The sequence below is a fragment of the Symphalangus syndactylus genome, chromosome 7 (genome assembly GCF_028878055.3).
Source record: "Symphalangus syndactylus isolate Jambi chromosome 7, NHGRI_mSymSyn1-v2.1_pri, whole genome shotgun sequence".
Taxonomy (NCBI): Eukaryota; Metazoa; Chordata; class Mammalia; order Primates; family Hylobatidae; genus Symphalangus; species Symphalangus syndactylus.
This window is the reverse complement of record NC_072429.2, coordinates 142,578,042-142,596,448: the sequence shown is the minus strand read 5'-3', so window position 1 is coordinate 142,596,448 and position 18,407 is coordinate 142,578,042. Positions and strand designations below refer to the sequence as shown.

Below are 18,407 nucleotides of genomic sequence, written 5' to 3'. Positions count from 1 at the left end.
GGTCTCCAACCCCTGAGCTCAAGCGATCCTCCCAACTTGGCCTTCTAAAGTGCTGGGATTCCAGGCGTGAGCCACTGCGCCTGGCCCACCATTATTTTTGTTTCTTCAACTATATTCTAAGTCAATGCAAATAAGACACTATCTTCCGCATTTCCATGGGGCTCCCTTCCTGGTGCCTCACACCTTTGTGCAGAGCCATATTGCCATATCGTGCACCTTTCCTTCCACCAGGAGGGTTTCCGTTAACATTTCTTATAGTGTGAGTCTGCTGGTGATGAATTCTTTCAGCTCTTGTATGTCTGAAAGTGTTTATTTTGCCTTCATGTTTGAACGCTGTTTCCGCTGGACCCAGAACTCCAGGATGACGGGGCCGCCAGGCCTCTCCCGTGAGGCTCCCCACGCGTCACTCCACCGACCCTCACTCGTAGTTTCCAACACGCCGTTTGCTGTTTTGGGGGGCTGAGATGGGTGGATACCTGAGCTCAGGAGTTTGAAACCAGCCTGGGCAATATGGCGAAACACCCTCTCTACTAAAATATAAAAAATTAGTCAGCCACGATAGTGGGCACCTGTAATTCCAGCTACTCAGGAGGCGGAGGCACGAGAATCGCTTGAACCCGGGAGGTGGAGGTTGCAGTGAGCCGAGATTACACCACTGCACTCCAGCCTGGGCCACAGAGTGACACTCCGGCTCAAAAAAAAAAAAAAAAAATCAAAACAACAACAACAAAAAAAGCTGCACTGATGTCCCTTAAATCCATAAAATAAAAAGTTTTTATAAAAACTGTCCTACAGCTCATTAATGCTCTTCCCATTTGGGGGATTTTTGTTCTGTGTTTTTATTTTGGGTAGTTTCTATTGCTGTGTTATCACATTCACTAATAAGTACTTCTGCAGCATCTATTCTGACATCAGTCCCATCCAGGGAGCTTTTTATTTCAGACGTTATAGCTTTATCTCTAGAATTTCAGTTTGGTCTTTATATTCTCCATGTCTTTATTTTTTTTGAAGATCTGAAATACAGTTATAATATCTGTTTTAATATCTGCTAATTCTAACATTTGTGTCAGTTCTGGGTTTGTCTTAATTGGCTTTTCTCATTATGGGTCATATTTTTCCACCTCTTTGCATGCCTGGTAATCTCTGGTTGAATGCCACACATGATGCATTTTGCCTTGTTAGGAGCTGTGTTTTTGTATCTCCGTAAATCCTTGAATTTTATTCTGGGATACAGTTAAGTTGTTTAGAGTGTTTCATCCTCTGGGTCTTGCTTTATAATTGATTAGGCTGGACCAGAACAGCGTTTATTCTAGGAATAATGATCCCTCACCACTGAGCCAAGCTCCTTCTGAGAACTCCACCCAATACCCTATGAATCATGAGATTTCTCACTCTGGCTGACGGGAGCAGGCACTGCTTCCTTCATGCTTCTCAGAAGCCCGTTTCCCCAGTCTTGAGCAGTTTCCTCATGTAGAGGAGCCATTAAATATTCAACTGCCTTATTAGCTACAACTAAAGACCACAAGAGATCCCACTGAATGACCAAAGAGGATTGTGTCCATGTCTCTAGGGTTCTTTCTTTCTTCAGCTGCCTTCCCTCTGGCACTTGTGATCTCCTGCTGCCTCAGTATCCTTGAATTCTGAATTCTTGTCTCCTTAACTCAGAGAATATGCCTGGCTCTGTCTGGGTTCCCTTCCTATACTGCACCCTGAAAATTCTGTCAAGGTGGTAAACTGGGACAATCTTAGGGCTCATTTTGCTTATTTCCAGCCTCTTGGAGATCTCTGATTTGTTGCCTGATATCCAATGTCTTGGAAACCTCTGCTTCCTATATTCTGTCCTGGATTTGTTCTTGTTTGAAGTGAGAGGATAAATCAGGTTCCTGTTACTCCATCTTGGAAACAAACGTTTTTGCTCAATTTTTTTTCTTTTTTTTTTTTTTTTTTTTGTTTTTTGAGACGGATTCTCGCTCTGTCGCCCAGGCTACAGTGCAGGGGCGCGATCTCGGCTCACTGCAAGCTCCGCTTCCCAGGTTCATACCATTCTCCTGCCTCAGCCTCCCGAGCAGCTGGGACTACAGGCGCCCACCACCACGCCCGGCTAATTTTTTGTATTTTTAGTGGAGACGGGGTTTCACCATGTTAGCCAGGATGGTCTCAATCTCCTGACCTCATGATCCGCCCGCCTCAGCCTCCCAAAGTGCTGGGATTACAGGTGTGAGCCACCGCGCCCGGCCCTGCTCAATTTTTTTCAATCTTCTTTTTCTCTGTTTCATTTTGGATAGTTTCTATTGCTATATCTTCAGATTAACTAATTTTCTTCAGTGTCTAATCTGTATCTTCCATTAATCCCATCCAGTGTATCAATGTATTTTTCATCTCAGACGTTGCAGTTTTCATCTCTAGAAGTTTATGAGTGAGTGTGTGTGTGTGTGTGTGTGTGTGTAACACAGCTACAGTTTTTTCGTTTTTGAGGCAGAATCTCACTCTTTCGCCCAGGCTGAAGCCCAGTGGCGCGATCTCGGCTCACTGCAACCTCTGCCTCCCAAGTTCAAGCACTTCTCCTCCCTCAGCCTCCTAAGTAGCTGGGATTACAGGTGCGTACCACCCCGTCCAGCAGCTAATTTTTGTATTTTTAGTAGAGCTGGGGTTTCACCATGTTGGCCAGGCTGGTCTCGAACTCCTGACCTTGTGATCTGCCCGCCTCAGCCTCCCATAGTGCTGGGATGACAGGTGTGAGCCAGAGCACCTGGCCTCAGCTATAATAACTTTTAATGTTCTTGTCTACTAATTCCATCTCCTGTGTCATCCCTGAGTCTGTTTTGATTGATTTTTCTCTTCACTCTGGGTCATTTTTCGTGTGTGTGTGTGTGTGTGTGTGTGTGTGTGTGTGTCTTAGCATGCCTGGTAATTTTACTAAATTTTTATTTTGAATTTTTATTTTGATTTACATGAAGTTGCAAAAATAGTAGAGTTCCCATATACCCTTAAAAAGCTCCCCCAATGATGACTTCTTACATAATTATAGTACAACATACAAACTAGGATATTGACACAGTACAATCTACAGGGCTTACAGTGGATTTCAGCTATTTCACATCTACTCGTGTGTGTCTGTGTGTGTGTGTGTGTGTGTGTATCATTACAATTTTCTCACATGTGCAGTTTTGCGTTACGACCATCGTAATCAAGATACAGGACTGTCTCATCACATCAAGGGTCTCTTGTGCTACTCCTGCCCAGTCGGCCCCATCTCTCCCCACTTTTCCTGCCCTCGCTCCCATTTGTAACCCCTGCAGCCCTCTGATCTGTCCTCAGTCTCCACAATGTTGTCATGTGAGTGTGTTACATGAATGGAGCACGCAGTCTGTGACCTTCTCCCCACTCTGTGAAGCTCCCTTCCAGTTTCTCCACGTTGCTAGTTGTTGCATGGATCATGTGTTCACACCGTTTTATTGCCAGCGTGTTTCGTGGCAGGAATGCACCCATCTTGTGGAGCCACTCGCCTGCTGGAGGACATCTGAGTCGTTTCCACTCTTTGGCTATTGTAAATAAAGCTGCTGTGAACATCTGTGTACACATTTTTGTGTGGACTTAGTTTTCCTTTTACTGGAGCAAATATCTAGGAGTCTGATGCTGTGTTACATGGTAAATGTGTTCGCTTTTTAAGAAAACGCCTATTTGCAAGAGCAGCTGTACTGTGCTGCGTCCCCCCAGTGAGGTGTGGCAGGGCCAGCTTCCCCACATCACTGCCCTTGTTCGGCCCCAGCACTAGCTTGACCTGGGCTGTCCTGGGAGGTGTGAGCTGGTGTGCAGCACCTCCTCGGGTGTTCATCTGCCATCATTAGATCCTCTATGGTGAAATTTCTCTTCATGTCTTTGCTCATTTTATACCTAGATTGTATGTTTTATTGTTGTTGCGATGTGAGTTTTTTCTATGTTCTAGATACATGTCCCTTGTCCGATGCGTGGTTCACAAGTGTTTGCTGCTGCCTGTGACTTCGCTTCTTCTTGACAGATCTTTTACAAAGCAAACATTTTACATTCTGATGAAGTTCCGTCTGTCAGTGTGGTTTTTTTTTTTGTGGATTGTGCTTTTTGTGTCATGTCCAAGAATCCCTCCAAGTCCTAGGCCCCAAAGATTTTTCTCCTATGTGTTCTAAAAGTTTTGTAGTTTTACCCTTTACATTTAAATCTATAATCCACTTTGAGGTAATTTTTTGTAGGTGTGTGGTTCAGGTCCACACTAATCCCTTTGTCTGTGGATGGCCAACGCTCCAGCACCATGGAGTGAACACACGGTCCCCTGGCACCCAAGGGCTCCCCCAGCACCCCCAGCTGCTGCCCTTCTCAGCTCTCCGGGCCGCCATGCCCTAGGCAGCAGGTCTGCTGGACACCCCAGCACCCCTGACTCCCACTTGCACCTCTGGATGCCTCACCGTATCCTCAGCCCCTCCCTAAGCCCACCGCCTCGGCCCTGCCCCTCCCCTCCAGCCCAGGAAGAAGGACCCTTTGCAGACAAGGAGAAAGAAGAGAGGGGCAGGACAGGCTCCCAGGCAGCACCTACAGGAGGGGAGTCTGGGGGTGGGTCCCTAGCTGGGCAAAGACTCTGGCAGCAGTCCAGTGGATGCATCTCCCAGGTGTCTGCCGTGGGCCCGAGGCACAACCCAGACTCCAGACATCACCTCCAGATTTGTGTGGGATGTGGGGCGAGGTTAGGGGTGGGGTGGGGGAACATAATGACTGAGATGGGAGAGGGACTGGGGTTCAGATTAAGTTGTTTTAAATGAAACTAAGACAGGCGAGGTTCGTGGTCTGGTTTTCCAGCCACTGCTCCAACAGGCGGAGTCAGCCTCACCCCACCCCACTCCTGGGCCTAGGACAGGTCCAGACATTGTGTCTCCAGCCTGGCCCAGGGCAGACTCTGTCTTTTTTTTTTTTTTGAGTCTCACTCTCTCGCCCAGGCTGAAGTGCAGTGGGGCCATCTTGGCTCACTGCAACCTCTGCCTCCCGGGTTCAAACGATTCTCCTGCCTCAGCCTCCCAAGTAGCTGGAACTATAGGTGTGTGCCACGATGCCCAGCTAATTTTTGTATTTTCAGTAGAGATGGTGTTTCACCATGTTGGCCAGGATGGTCTCAAACTCCTGAGCTCAAGTGATTCACCCACCTCAGCCTACAAAAGTGCTGAGATTACAGGCGTGAGCCATCACGCCCGGCCAGACGGCCCAAAGGCTCTAGGCAGGAGCTCTATGGCTGGGCTGTGTGGCTCAAGCTCTCTGGAAAACCGGAGTGCTGACACTCCGTGCTGCCCGTGCTGCCCCCAGTACCATGAGCTCTGCCAACCCTGGAATTGCCAGCCTCAGTTTCTCCATCAGTAACACCACTTCCTCAGGCAAAGCATGGAAGGAAATGACACAAAATCCGGCACCAAAGGCATTCACAAAATGGGAGTCGCTGCCACTTCCATTGCAGACTGACAAGGTTTTAAAGTCAGGACTTCCAGGAAGGGAATGGGGTACGGCGGGGCTAGGAAACGGCTCCAGCAAGCCACTCAGGCTTCTGCCAGCTTTCAGAGACAGAGCCGGTCGGGTGAGCCTTGCCCTGCCTGGGTGCGCACTTGCCAGACTTACACCTGCCTGGCCCACTGTGGGCGGCGAGCCACCCAGGCACCGAGGCAAGAGACCGAGGACACGAGCTGTTCCAGTATAATAAAATATAAAACAAGAATAGTTATACCAGATATAGATCTTAGATATGATTATATATGAATATCATTAATCATTAGTTTGTAGCAATTGCTCTTTACTCCAATATTATAATAATCCCTGCTCTATAATCATAACCTAGGAAAAACCAGGCCATACAGAGATAGGAGCTGAGGGGACATAGTGAGTAGTGACCAGAAGACAAGAGTGCGAGCCTTCTGTTATGCCCAGACAGGGCCACCAGAAGGGCTCCTTGGTCTAGCGGTAACGCCAGCGTCTGGGAAGACGCCCATTGCCAGGCGGACCGTGGTCTGGCGGTAGCGAAAAGTGTCAAAGAACAACACCCGCTACTTAGCAGACCGGGAAAGGGAGTCACCTTTTCCCCGGGGGAGTTTAGAGAAGACTCTGCTCCTCCACCTCTTGTGGAGGGTCTGACACCAGTCAGGCTTTCCCTCAGTTATCCGGAGGCCTAACCGTCTCCCTGTGATGCTGTGCTTCAGTGGTCACGCTCCTAGTCCACCTTCATGTTCCATCCTGTACACCTGGCTCTGCCTTCTAGATAGCAGTAATTAGTGAAAGTACTAACAGTCTCTGATATGCAGAAATAATGGCCTAAGCTGTCTTTGTCTTCTCTCTCTCTCTGCCTCGGCTGCCAGGCAGGGAAGGGCCCCCTGTTCCAGTGGACACGTGACCCACGTGACCTTACCTATCACTGGAGATGACTCACACTCTTTACCCTGCCCCTTTTGCTTTGTATCCAATAAATAACCGCACAGCCAGACATTCGGGGCCACTACCGGTCTCCGAGCATTGGAGGTAGTGGTCCCCTGGGCCCAGCTGCCTTTTCTTTTATCTCTTTGTCTTGTGTCTTTATTTCTACACTCTCTGGTCGCCGCACACGGGGAGAGACCCACCGACCCTGTGGGGCTGGTCCCTACAGCCCACACCTCCCGGGGCTCACACCTCCCGGTACCCACACCTCCCGGGGCTCACACCTCCCAGTACCCACACCTCCCGGGGCTCACACCTCCCGGGGCTCACACCTCCCGGTACCCACACCTCCCGGCACCCACATCTCTGGGGTCCACACCTGCTCAGGGGTGCTCCTGTCCTCTGCGTACACCCGGGGGTCTGCTCCGAGCTTCAGAAGCACCTCCACAGCTGCCAGGTGGCCCCCAAAGGCTGCACGGTACAGCGGCGTCCGACCGAAAGCGCCCTTCAAGATGGGCTCCCTGAGCAAGATCCAGGCCTTGTTCCTGGGGGAAGGAGGCCCCCGAGGGTCCTGCACCGCGTCCCTCAGCGCTTCGGCCCGCAGCCCACGGCGCCCACCTTGCTGTTGGGGCTGGCGCCGAGCTCGGCCAGCAGCTGGATGGCCAGGGACTGCCCGCCCGCGGCCGCCTCGGACAGCGGCGTGTTCCCGTGGCTGTCCTCGCACTCCACCAGAGCCACGCGTCGCTGCAGCCGCCGCGCCTTGCCTGCCTCGTCATGGCCCACGCCCTCGCGGGTCATTAGCTGCTCCACCTGCGCCGCCCGCCGCGGTCACGGCTCCCCGCTCCTCCCACTCCAACCCCAACCCCCGCCCTCGCCCTCTCCCCGCCCCCGCTGACCTCCTTCAGCACCGCCCGGATCTCGCCCACGTCCCCGTCGAAGGCGGCGTCCAGCAGGCGGCGGCGACGCTGCAGCTCCTCCCGCCGCTCCCACTGCGCCGCCTCCTCCTGCTCGCGCAGCCGCCGCGCGGCCTCCTGCTCCCGGCGCACCAGGGCGAAGTAGGCCTGGGAGGCGCCCGCCGAAGTCACCGCCCGCTCCGCGCCACCGCCCCGAGCCCCGAGGCCACGGTCCACGCCTCTGAGGTCGGAGCCCAACCCGAGCTTCACCCCCCACCCCACGCACCTTGCTTCGCCATTTCCTCCTCCTGCCTGCCCTGGCCCCTGGGGGTTGCGGCCGCCCGTCCTCACCTCCCTCTGCAGCTTCTCCATCTGCTCCAGGTACTCCCGGCGCTCCTCCCGGCGGCGGGCGAGCTCCCTCCTGGCCCGGAGCTGCCGGAAAGCGCCCTGGATCGCTTGGCCCTGGGGTGGGGAGAGGCTCACGGGGGCGCGTTCTCGCCTCCAGCCACGTCTGCTGCGCCCCTGGGAGTGGAGCCGGCCCCGCCCCCACAGAAGGACCCAAACGGCTCTCAAAGCCCCCAAGGCGGCCGAGCCGGGGTTCCCGCCCTCAGAGGCCGAACGAGGAGGCTGCGCGAAAGCCCGGGACGGGGAGAGGACCCAGGTCTGCGGGAACCTCCCCCGCCCACGCCTCCGGGGACCCTGCGAGCCCCGCCGAGCCCGCAGCTCGGGAGCCCCAAGGAACGGTGAGGACGCGGTGCTGTCCCGCGCGGGACTCCCTTCCCTGAAAGCCGAAAGCCCCTCCTGCATCCAGGCCCCAGCGAGCGAAGGCTGGGCTGAGCGGGGAGGCCCCAGGCCTGGGAGGGCTCATCACAGCCCCGCTGGACTCGGAAGAGAGCGCGGAACCCAGGGTCCCCAGAGGCAGCTCCGTCCTCTCCGGACTCGGTCTCGCCCTCGCCGCACCGCGGCTGCAACGGAGCGCTGAGCCCGAGCCTGCAGCCGCCTCGCAGGAGGAGGGGGCGGAGGAGAGGCCGTCGGGCCCAGCCCTGCCCTTAGTGGCCTGGGGAAGTCCGGGTACCACTCAGCCTCCCCGGCCTAAGCCCCTTGCTCTAACGTGGAACGATACTGGCAGCTTTCTAGCAGACTAGCAATGGGGCGCTTGTGGCGCTTCCGCCACAGTGAACGCTCAGCGTGCGCCCCGTAGGTGTGACTTGTACCAGGGCACAGGTGGCGAGGCTGTCGGGCCACGCGGGTACCCAGCAGGGAGCCACAGCTGTGCAGAAGGCCACGGGAGCCCAGGCCAGAAGCAAGCAGGCAGCTCAGCTGGGTCTCCACAGGTGCGCCCGCTGGGCAGCCAAGTACTACGATTCCCACAACCAGGCTCCCAGGGGGCATGGACAGAATGGCGGGATGAGGCGAGACTGGGAGAGGCGGAAGGCCCTGCAGGCCCAGGACACGGACCGGAGCAGCCAGCGGGGGCAGGGTGGAGAGCTGAGTGCATGTGGGAAAATCACAGCGAAGGAGAATAAAGGGAGAGTCGCCGTCAGGAGGGCGGGACACCGAGTGGCAGTGGACAGAGATAATACAGTCGTAAGAATAACGTGCGTCTAGGATGCAGAGACTGACAATGCAAACAAAGAGCAAACACTCAAGATAAAACCCAGGAAATCCTGAAATGAATCTTAAGACAAAAGGGGGAAAAAATCCCAGAAAACAAAAGGGCATGAACAACGGGCATCAGACATAACTCAGTGAAGTTGAGCCTCAAAACAAAATGTTTTCCAAGCACCCGAGGAGAAAGAGCAAAGCGCCTATGACAGGAAAGTCCGCCTCTCTGAGGCTTTTTTCTTTTTGAGATGGGGTCTCACTCTGTCACCCAGGATGCAGCACAGTGGCACAATCTCTGCTCACTGCTGCTTCCACTTCCCCGGTTCTGGCAATCCTCCCACCTCAGCCTTCCGAGTAGCTGAGACCACAGGCACACGCCTGTGAACCACGCCCACCTCCTAAGGCTTTTTACAGAAACTCTTATGTTAGAAGAAAATGAAGCAGTGTCCACAAAATTCTGCAGGGAAAACAGTAGGCCAGGAAGAGTATTTGGTTCTGCAGCGGAGATGGCAGGGCAGGAGGTGCAGCCTTCCCAGTGACAGCAACAGAGAAGACAGACGAAATCAAAGTGTTTTTTAAACAAGTGTCTGACGGCGTTGAAAGCTACTGTGGAAGTGAAGAATGAGGTCTCCAAAACAGTGCAGCAGGGTGGTCCCACCACCAGGCAGGTGGGCCGGGCCTGGCCCGGAACAAAAGGTCAGCTGCTCAGCAGAGAACGGGCCAAGGGACAGACCTGCATTTAGAGCACTGTGTATGGCTTGGGTTTAGGGTTGCCAGATTTAGCTAATAAACAGGATGCAATCTGGGGGACATACACTAAATAAATTATTCCTGTTTATCTGAAATTCAAATTTAGGCCAAGTGTGGTGGCCTTGTAATCCCAGCACATTGGGAGGCTGAGATGGGAGGATTGCTTGAGCCCAGGAGTTTGAGGCCAGCCTGGACAACGTGGTGAGACCCTGTCTCTCTTTTAATATATATATATAGGGCCAAGTGCAATGCTCACATCTGTAATCCCAACACTGGGAGGCCAAGGTGGGAGGATCACTTGAGCCCAGAAGTTCAAGACCAGCCTGGGCCACGTAGGGAGACCCCTGTCTCTACAAATAACTAAAAATTGTCTGGGTGTGGTGGTGCGCATCTGTAGTCCCAGTTCCTCAGGAGGCTGAGATGGGAAGATGGCTTGAGCCCAGGTCAGTGCCGCAGTGAGCCATGATCATGCCACTGCACTCCAGCCTGGACAACAGAGCAAGACCCTGTCTCAGTAAAATATATTTTTATATTATACATATACAATATGTATATATGAGAAATTCAAATTTAAATGGATGTCCCGGTTTATGGGAGCCCTGTTTTATCTGGTAGCCCTATTTGGGTCAGAATCACAACCTTCACGAAATAAAATAACCCTGATGGGAACAGGGGCCCAGCTCCAAAGAGTGACAGCAAACAGTCAAAGTCATCTTCATTTGCAGATGATGCACATAAAAATCCAAAAGAACTCATCACAAATGATTATCATCAATAAGCAATCTTGGGAAGGTTCTGAATATAACCTCATACAAAGTGTATTTCTGTACACAAGCAACAAAAAGAAAATTTAATATGATATTTAATTAGCATCAAAAAACTATCATATACTTGGATTAAGCCCACAAAATAAACGTCAGTGAGTCCATAGTGATAGAAATAAAGGATTAAATACACACCAGAGGGCGTGGAGGGAAAGTAGAATCCCATCAATGGGTGTAGGAGGGGGCAGGGGAGGAGCAGATTGCCATTGGGCACACAAGAAGTGCAGCGGCTGCAGCTGACAGCCGCCGACGTATGTCCGCCAACACACGTTTCAGTGGGCAGGGGTTTGAAGAGAAGCACAATTCCTCTTGTCTCAGTATATCTCCCCCAAGATAAGTATCAACCACGAAAGGAAAACAGTACATTTACAAAGGAGAAACCCAGTGGAAACCCCCCACTAAGTGATCGAGGGCAACGTCACAAGCGGTGAGACGTTCCCGCACCGCAAGTCCCATGACATGATGTACGTCAAAAACACAACATCATTTCTGCTTTATTTTATTTTTAATTTTTAGAAACAGAGTCTCAGTCGGGCACAGTGGCTCACACCTGTAACCCCAGCACTTTGGGAGTCAGAGGCAGGCGGGTCACCTGATGTCAGGAGTTTGAGACCAACCTGGCCGACATGGTGAAACCCTGTCTCTACTAAAAGTACAAAAATTAGCTGGGTGTGGTGACGGCGCCTGTAACCCAGCTACAGGGGAGGCTGAGGCAGGAAGAATCACTTGAACCCGGGAGGTGGAGGTTGCAGTGAGCCAAGATCGAGCCATTGCACTCCAGCTGGGTGACAGAGCAAGACACTGTCTCAAAAAAAAAAAAAAAAAAAAAAAATGCCGGGCATGGTGGCTCACACCTGTAATCCCAGCACTTTGGGAGGCCAAGGCGGACAGATCACAAGGTCAGGAGATCGAGACCAACCTGGCTAACATGGTGAAACCTGTCTCTACTAAACATACAAAAAAAATTAGCCGGGCGTGGTGGTGGGCGCCTGTAGTCCCAGCTACTCAGGAGCCTGAGGCAGGAGAATGGCGTGAACCCGGGAGGCAGAGCTTGCAGTGAGTCAAGATTGTGCCACTGCACTCCAGCCTGGGTGACAGAGCGAGACTCCGTCTCAAAAAAAAAAAAAGGGTCTCGCTCCATCGTCCAGGCTGGAGTGCAGTGGCTCGATCTTGGCTGGTGGTAGCCTCAGCCTCCTGAGTAGCCAAGACCACAGGTACACACCACCACACCCAGATTCATTCTTCAAAAGTGTCAAGGTCGTGAAAGAAAAGTCATGACTATAGGAACAGTTACAGACTGCAGGTAACTGTGCAGAAACTGCAAATAAATGCAATATGGCATCCTGGAAAAACTGGTGAAATTTAGGAAGGTCTTTAGTTAATGGTTTTATGCTAGTGTTGATTTCCTGGTTCTGATCCTTGTACTGTCTCTATGTAAGACATTAACCTTAGAGGAAGCTGGGTAAGTTATACATCTATGGAAGATCCCCACACTGATTCTATTACTTTTCTGCGAGACCAAAACTACTTGAAAATAAAAAGGGAAACAACTGTCAAATGCTAGGATTAAATCTGACAAAGATGCACACAAGATCTCTATACACATGAGCGAACACACACACACACACACACCCATAAAACATGTTTGAAAAGCACTAAGACAAAACAAAAAACAAAAGGAGAGAGATACCATATTCACAGATTGAGCGGCCACTGCTATAGAGGTGACACTCAGCACAATTGAGCTATAGGTTTGAAGGTCACCCAGCAGGGCTGTTTTGCTTTGTTTGTATGAAAATTGACCAAGTGATTCTGGAATGTATCTGCGAAAGAGCCAAGAATGGCAAATAATCCAAAGAAGAATTCGGTGAGAGGACTTGCTCTTCTTGATATTAGGACCTCATGTCGGTGAAGACAGTGCGATGTTCTCACACGGAGACCAGCGGCCGTGGGTTCAGAAACAGCCCCCGGGCATGTGGGCGCTTCCTGGCGAGGGGGCCTACAGAGCCGTGGGGAAGAATGGAGATTTCAGTCAGTGGTGGGGTCCAATCAGAAACCTGTATGAGGAGAGAGAGGACAGGTGTCTGCTACTTTACTGCATTCACAACAGGCAGTTCCAGATGGACTGGTGAGCGCACGGGAAGGCAAAACCATAAAGCCTGTAGAAGATCACACGGGAGAACAGCTTCAGGAACTTGGAGCTGGAAAGATTTATTTCAGAGACCACTACAAAAAATACCCAAAAGAAAACACGTTAAAATCGGTAAGTTCTTTTTCTTTTTTTCTTTTTTTTGTGAGACGGAGTCTTGCTCGATCGCCCAGGCTGGAGTGCAGTGGCTCGATCCTGGCTCACTGCAACCTCCACCTCCCGGGTTCAAGTGATTCTCCTGCCTCAGCCTCCCAAGTAGCTGGGATTACAAGGGCCCACCACCATGCCTGGCTAATTTTTGTATTTTTAGTAGAGATGGGGTTTCGCCACGTTGGCCAGGCTGGTCTTGAACTCCTGACCTCAGGTGATCCACCCACCTCGGCCTCCCAGAGTGCTGGGATTACAGGCATGAGCCACCATGCCCAGCAAAAATCAGTTAGTTCTATTCATGAGAAGACACCATTGAAAGTAAAAATGCAAGCCACTGAGTGGGAGAAGGTATTTGCAATCCATGTAACTGACAAAAGGTTTGTATTCCAAATATATTGGGAAATACTACAAAACCATAAGAAAAAAGGCAGCAGCACAATAGAGAACTAGTAACATACTTGAATGCACGCAGGAGCCTACCCAAGTGGCCAATAAATATATGGAAATGTGATTAATCTCATTAGTTACCAGGGAAATCCAATCTAAAACCTCACCTAATACCACGCACACCTGCTAGACAGAGGCTGCCACTACCCACGGAGGCTTGCAGAACACCGGTTCCCACACTGCCGTGGGGAGGGAAATCAGAACACCCACTTCAGCAGAAGGCTTGGCACACCTGTGCCTCAGCAACCTTTCTCCCAGGTACGTGCCCCCAAAAATGCATGGATGTGTGCACCAGGAGACATGTGCAAGAAAATCCATGCTAGTATTATTTTTAAAACCAAAATCTACAAATAATCCAAATGTCTACCAGCAGTAGAATGAATCAGTAATGTTATATGCACATAACAGACACCTAAACAGCCACAAACATGAACCACAGCTACATAAAACAAGGGATGACTTTTAAAATACGTACTTTATATACCATAAAGGAAAAGACTACGAAAGCGTGTCAAAATGCAAAACTTCTGCTTCTCTAAAAATAACATACCAAAAGTGAAAAACCATATAAACTTGGAAAAGAAATTTGCAACACATAAACCTGTTAAAGAACTTCTGCATGTGTCAAAGAAACAGGTAAGTAATCCATAGAGCAATGGGCAGAGAGATGAACGGGCATCTCCCAGAAGAGGAAAACGGATTGGCTGATAAACCTTTGAAAACACATTCCATGAAATGCAAACTAAAATTACCATGGGGGCTCATTTCATATCCAGTAATTTTGCCAAGTGTAAAGATAGACATTCTCAGATTGGGTGAGGATGAGAGGATTATATATAATCATAAATATATTATTATTTTTTTTTGCGACAAGGTCTTACTCTGTCTCCCAGGCTGTAGTGCAGTGGTGTGATCCTGGCTCACTGCAACCTGGGCCTCCAGGGTTCAAGTGATTCTCCCACCTCAGCCTCCCAAGTAGCTGGGATTACAGGCATGCGCCACCATGCCTGGCTAACTTTTGTATTTTTTGGTAGAGACAGGGTTTTACCACGTTGGCCAGGCTGGTCTTGAACTCCTGACCTCAAGGGATCTGCCCGCCTTGGCCTCCCAAAGTGCTGGGATTACAGACATGAGCCAACAAACCCGGCGTGGCTATATATATGATTCTTGAAATTTTTATTTTATTTTTTGAAAATTATATTTTAAAAGTAAGGGAATGGTGAACACATTTGTAAGAGTGGATTCAACTGCAGGGAGGAGCGGAGTTAGGTGGGGATGCAATAGTATTGGTGACATGCGAGCTCTTACATTCTATTGTCCTAAGGCACATATATATTACATATGTTCTTTTGTACACAATTTTTAAAAGAGATTTTTATGCATCCAGCAATTCCTTGAGCTTCACTAGTTTATTTTCATTTGTTAAATTTAACATTTTATTTTTAAAATGAAATGTACAAAATATCTCTGCTGTTATAACATTCTCTCTCTCCATCTCTTTCTGCCTCTTCATAATTATGGAAATTTACCCCTGTAAAAATGGAGAGAGGAATATTTGGATTATTCATCAAATGTTTGCACATTTGTTATTTCTTTTTTCAGTTTTGTTTTGTTTTGTTTTTTAGAAACAGGGTCTTGCTTTGTTGCTGAGGCTGGAGTGCAGTGGTGCCATCATGGCTCACTGCAGCCTTGACCTCCCCAGGCTCAGGTGATCCACCCACCTCAGTCTCCTGAGGAGCTGGGACGACAGGCACTAATTTTGTGTGTGTGTGTGTGTGTAGAGACGGAGTCTCACCATGTTGCCCAGGCTGGTGTCAAACTCCTGGGCTCCAGTGATCCTCCCACCTCAACTTCCCAGAGTGCTGGGGTTTAAGGCCGGAGCCACTGTGCCGGGTCTGCACGTTTATTTCTGAATACTGGGATACTGGAATATTGGATGACTTGTGATCTGCAGCTTTTTCCTTTGATTTGGGGGCATTGCTTACAGGTTGTATGAGTCAGGTTTTGTTCGTTGTTTTTCTGCTACCCAGTAGCTGTCTACCTTTCCTGTGCAGGTGGAATCCTCTGCTGCTGAGTCCTTCCGGCGGGCCCTCCATAGGAGTGCATGTTTCCTGTCTCTGTTCTCTTACTGCTGAGAGTATCAGAGGGGTGTAGAACTTTAAACAACGGCACAGTCCTTGAAGGAGAATCATCCTTCTATTCCCAGATCAGCTAAATATTTTTAAATTCCCAAATCAAAGCTTGAGGGACTTTTTGTGACTCTGTTGAAATGAATTATCATATCTTGTATAACAAAAAATTACCAGTTAAGTCCCCACTGTATTCATATGTTAAAAGAGGGATAACCGCTCTGCCTCTAGGGCTTGTGGATTTTGTTTCTGTGTGGAGGGTCACTTGGCTAATGTGTTAGTCTGTTTTTGCATTGCTACAAAGGAACACCTGAGACTGGGTAATTTATAAAGAGAAGAGGTTTACTTGGCTCACGCTTCCGCAGGCTGCGCAAGCACGGCACCTGCATCTGCTCAGCTTCTGGGGAGGCTCAGGAAGCCTTTACTCATGGTAGAATGTAAAGGAGAAGCAGGTGTGCCACATGGCAAGTGGCAGAGCAAGATGGATGCCAGGCTGTTTAACCAACCAGCTCTCATGCAAGCTTGTGAGCTCACAGAGTGAGAACTCATTACGGTGAGGAGGGCACCAAACCGTTCATGAAAGATCTGCCCCCATGACCCAAACACCTCCCACCAGGCCCCACTTTTGACATTGGGGATCACATTTCAATACGAGATTTGGAGGGGACCAAACCATATCAGCTAATAAATATAAAATACTTAGAGCAGGGTTTCACACACAATAAGCATTCAACAGATGTTAACTACCATTATCATATTCTTACCATCATTATATGAAAAACTAGGCCGGGCGCGGTGGCTCATGCCTGTAATCCCAGCACTTTGGGAGGCCGAGGCGGGCAGATCACGAGGTCAGGACTTTGAGACCAGCCTGGCTAACATGATGAAACCCCGTCTCTACTAAAAATATAAAAATTAGCCAGGCATGGTGGCGGGCGCCTGTAATCCCAGCTACTCGGGAGGCTGAGGCAGGAGAATCTCCTGAACCAGGAGGCAGAGGTTGCAGTGAGCTGAGATCGTGCCAGTGCACTCCAGCTTGGGTGACAGAGCAAGACTCAGTTTTAAGAAAAGAAAAAGAAAAGGAAAAGAAAGGGAAAAGAAAAAGGAAAAGAAAAGAAAGAAAGGAAAGAAAAGGAAAGAAAAGAGAAAAGAAAAGGAAAAGAAAAGAAAAGAAAAGAAAAGAAGAAAAGAAAAGAAAAGAAAAGAAGAAAAGAAAAGAAAAGAAAGAAAAGAAGGAGGGTCATGAATTTCCTACCACAACAGCCTGTCAGAGAAAATACAGCATCATGAGGGGATTGCATAGACTAATTGCACAGTCTGAGACTTCATTCTCCAGTTTTATTTCACTAGAAAATGGTGGTTTTGGGGAATGTGTACGTCATTGTCAGCTTAATCAGAAGGTGACTCCCTTTGCAGCTGCTGTTTCAAGTGTGTTCTCCTTAATGAAACAAATCAATACAGTTTACCACCTGTTATGCAGTGACTGATCTGGTAAATATTTTTTCCTTCCTCAATCAACATTCACCAGAAGCAAGTTGCCCCTCCGTGGAAGTGGCATCAGCATATCTTCCCATCTTATGTCCACAGGGAGCTTGGTGGTCTCAACACCCCTGAGATGATCTTGACAGTGCAGTACGCTGATGAGGGCACAGGGATAGGACCTGGGAAGCTTTTGGAAGCAGTGGTTGCCCTGGCTGCCTAGTGAGATGCATGCCTGGCAGATGGGCACAGCTGGCCACACAGGGCCTGGCTCCTGGGTAAAGCTCTGAACACCCAGCTGTCTACACGGTGGTCCTCAAACTTTCTTTTCTTTTCTTTTCCCTCCCTCCCTCCCTCCCTTCCTTTAGATGGAGTTCCACTCTTGTTGCCCAGGCTGGAGTGCAATGGCGCGGTCTTGGCTCACTGCAACCACTGCCTTCTGGGTTCAAGCGATTCTCCCACCTCAGCTTCCGGAGTAGCTGGGATTACAGGCGCCAGCCACCACACCTGGTGTATTTCTATGCTGACATCTAAAGTTTTTCCTAACAAGTTTAAATGGTTACAAAGGATCAGATTTCTGGTATACTGATACATTTTAAAGTAAACTCTTACTTTGCCAATGGGATACAAATACCATAAATGATTGGACACCCATAATCACACTTTTTAGACACACACAAGCTCTTCAATAAGTAGAAATGGTATACTGTGTTACTCTCCTTGAAATACAATATCTATCCCACTCTTCTTTATATCTGCCCTATAGAGAGAGAATGTATACATCACATATGTTAGGATATATTTCTATCCTAATATACGTTATGCTTTTTATTGCAGATCCTGTAACACTTCCTGCAAAAAAAATTGAAATTTATTTTCTTTTGAAATTTAATTTTTAAAACCTTACATATAGCTATAAGGCTCCATGTTTATGGGCTGGAGTGTAGTGGCATGATCTCAGATCACTGCAGCCTCGACCTCCCTGGGCTCAAGCGATCCTCCTACCTCAGCCTCTGGAGTAGCTGGCACTACAGGCACCTAATGCTTTTTTAAAAATGCTTTTGGTAGAGCTGGGGTCTTACTATGTTGCCCAGGTTGGTCTCGAACTCCTGGGCCGAAGCGATCCTTCCGCATAGGCCTCCTAAAGCTCTGGGATTACAGGTGTGAGTTACCCCGCCAGGCCGAGTTGTCATTATGGCTGTTAGTATGTAATTGTTCAAAAACAGATAAATCTATTACAAGATTTGGACACGTAAAAAACAAAAGTTGGCTCAGAAAGGTAGAAACAGTGGAGCCGACGGGGTCTGAGTCGGAGGCATCGCGTCCGCGCGCAGCTTCCCGGGGCCGGAGCGGCAGGCAGGGGCCGGGCGTCTCCGGGACTCCCAGGGGAGACGGGAGGCCGTCCCGCCACGAGGCTGGAGCGGGGCCCCGGGGGTAAAGCGTGGCGGGGGGCGCCAGAGGAGCAGGACGCCCGCGGGAGACGCTCCGGGTCCCTTCTCGGGCGCGCGGCTCCGGGGACGGCTCCACCTCCAACCCTACCCGGATCTGCGCCCCAGGAGTCCCC

General features: G+C 49.9%; 1 protein-coding gene and 1 long non-coding RNA gene across 2 annotated transcripts in view; both read right to left on the bottom strand.

Annotated features, from left to right (window-relative positions):
• The window catches only part of IQANK1 (IQ motif and ankyrin repeat containing 1), a 60,298-nt gene that overhangs the window by 17,061 nt on the left and 24,830 nt on the right, over positions 1-18,407 (bottom strand). Inside the window, exons 5-8 of the mRNA XM_063643701.1 lie at positions 7,662-7,765; positions 7,314-7,478; positions 7,036-7,227; positions 6,797-6,922 (exon numbers count right to left, since the gene is read on the bottom strand). Coding sequence (XP_063499771.1) covers positions 6,797-6,922; positions 7,036-7,227; positions 7,314-7,478; positions 7,662-7,765 — 587 coding nt within the window. The remainder of the gene's footprint in view (positions 1-6,796; positions 6,923-7,035; positions 7,228-7,313; positions 7,479-7,661; positions 7,766-18,407) is intronic.
• On the bottom strand, positions 14,626-15,368 carry LOC134737267 (uncharacterized). The gene is made up of 2 exons (XR_010121982.1): positions 15,277-15,368; positions 14,626-14,766 (listed from the first exon to the last, which is right to left on the bottom strand). It is a non-coding gene; the product is annotated as an uncharacterized lncRNA (long non-coding RNA).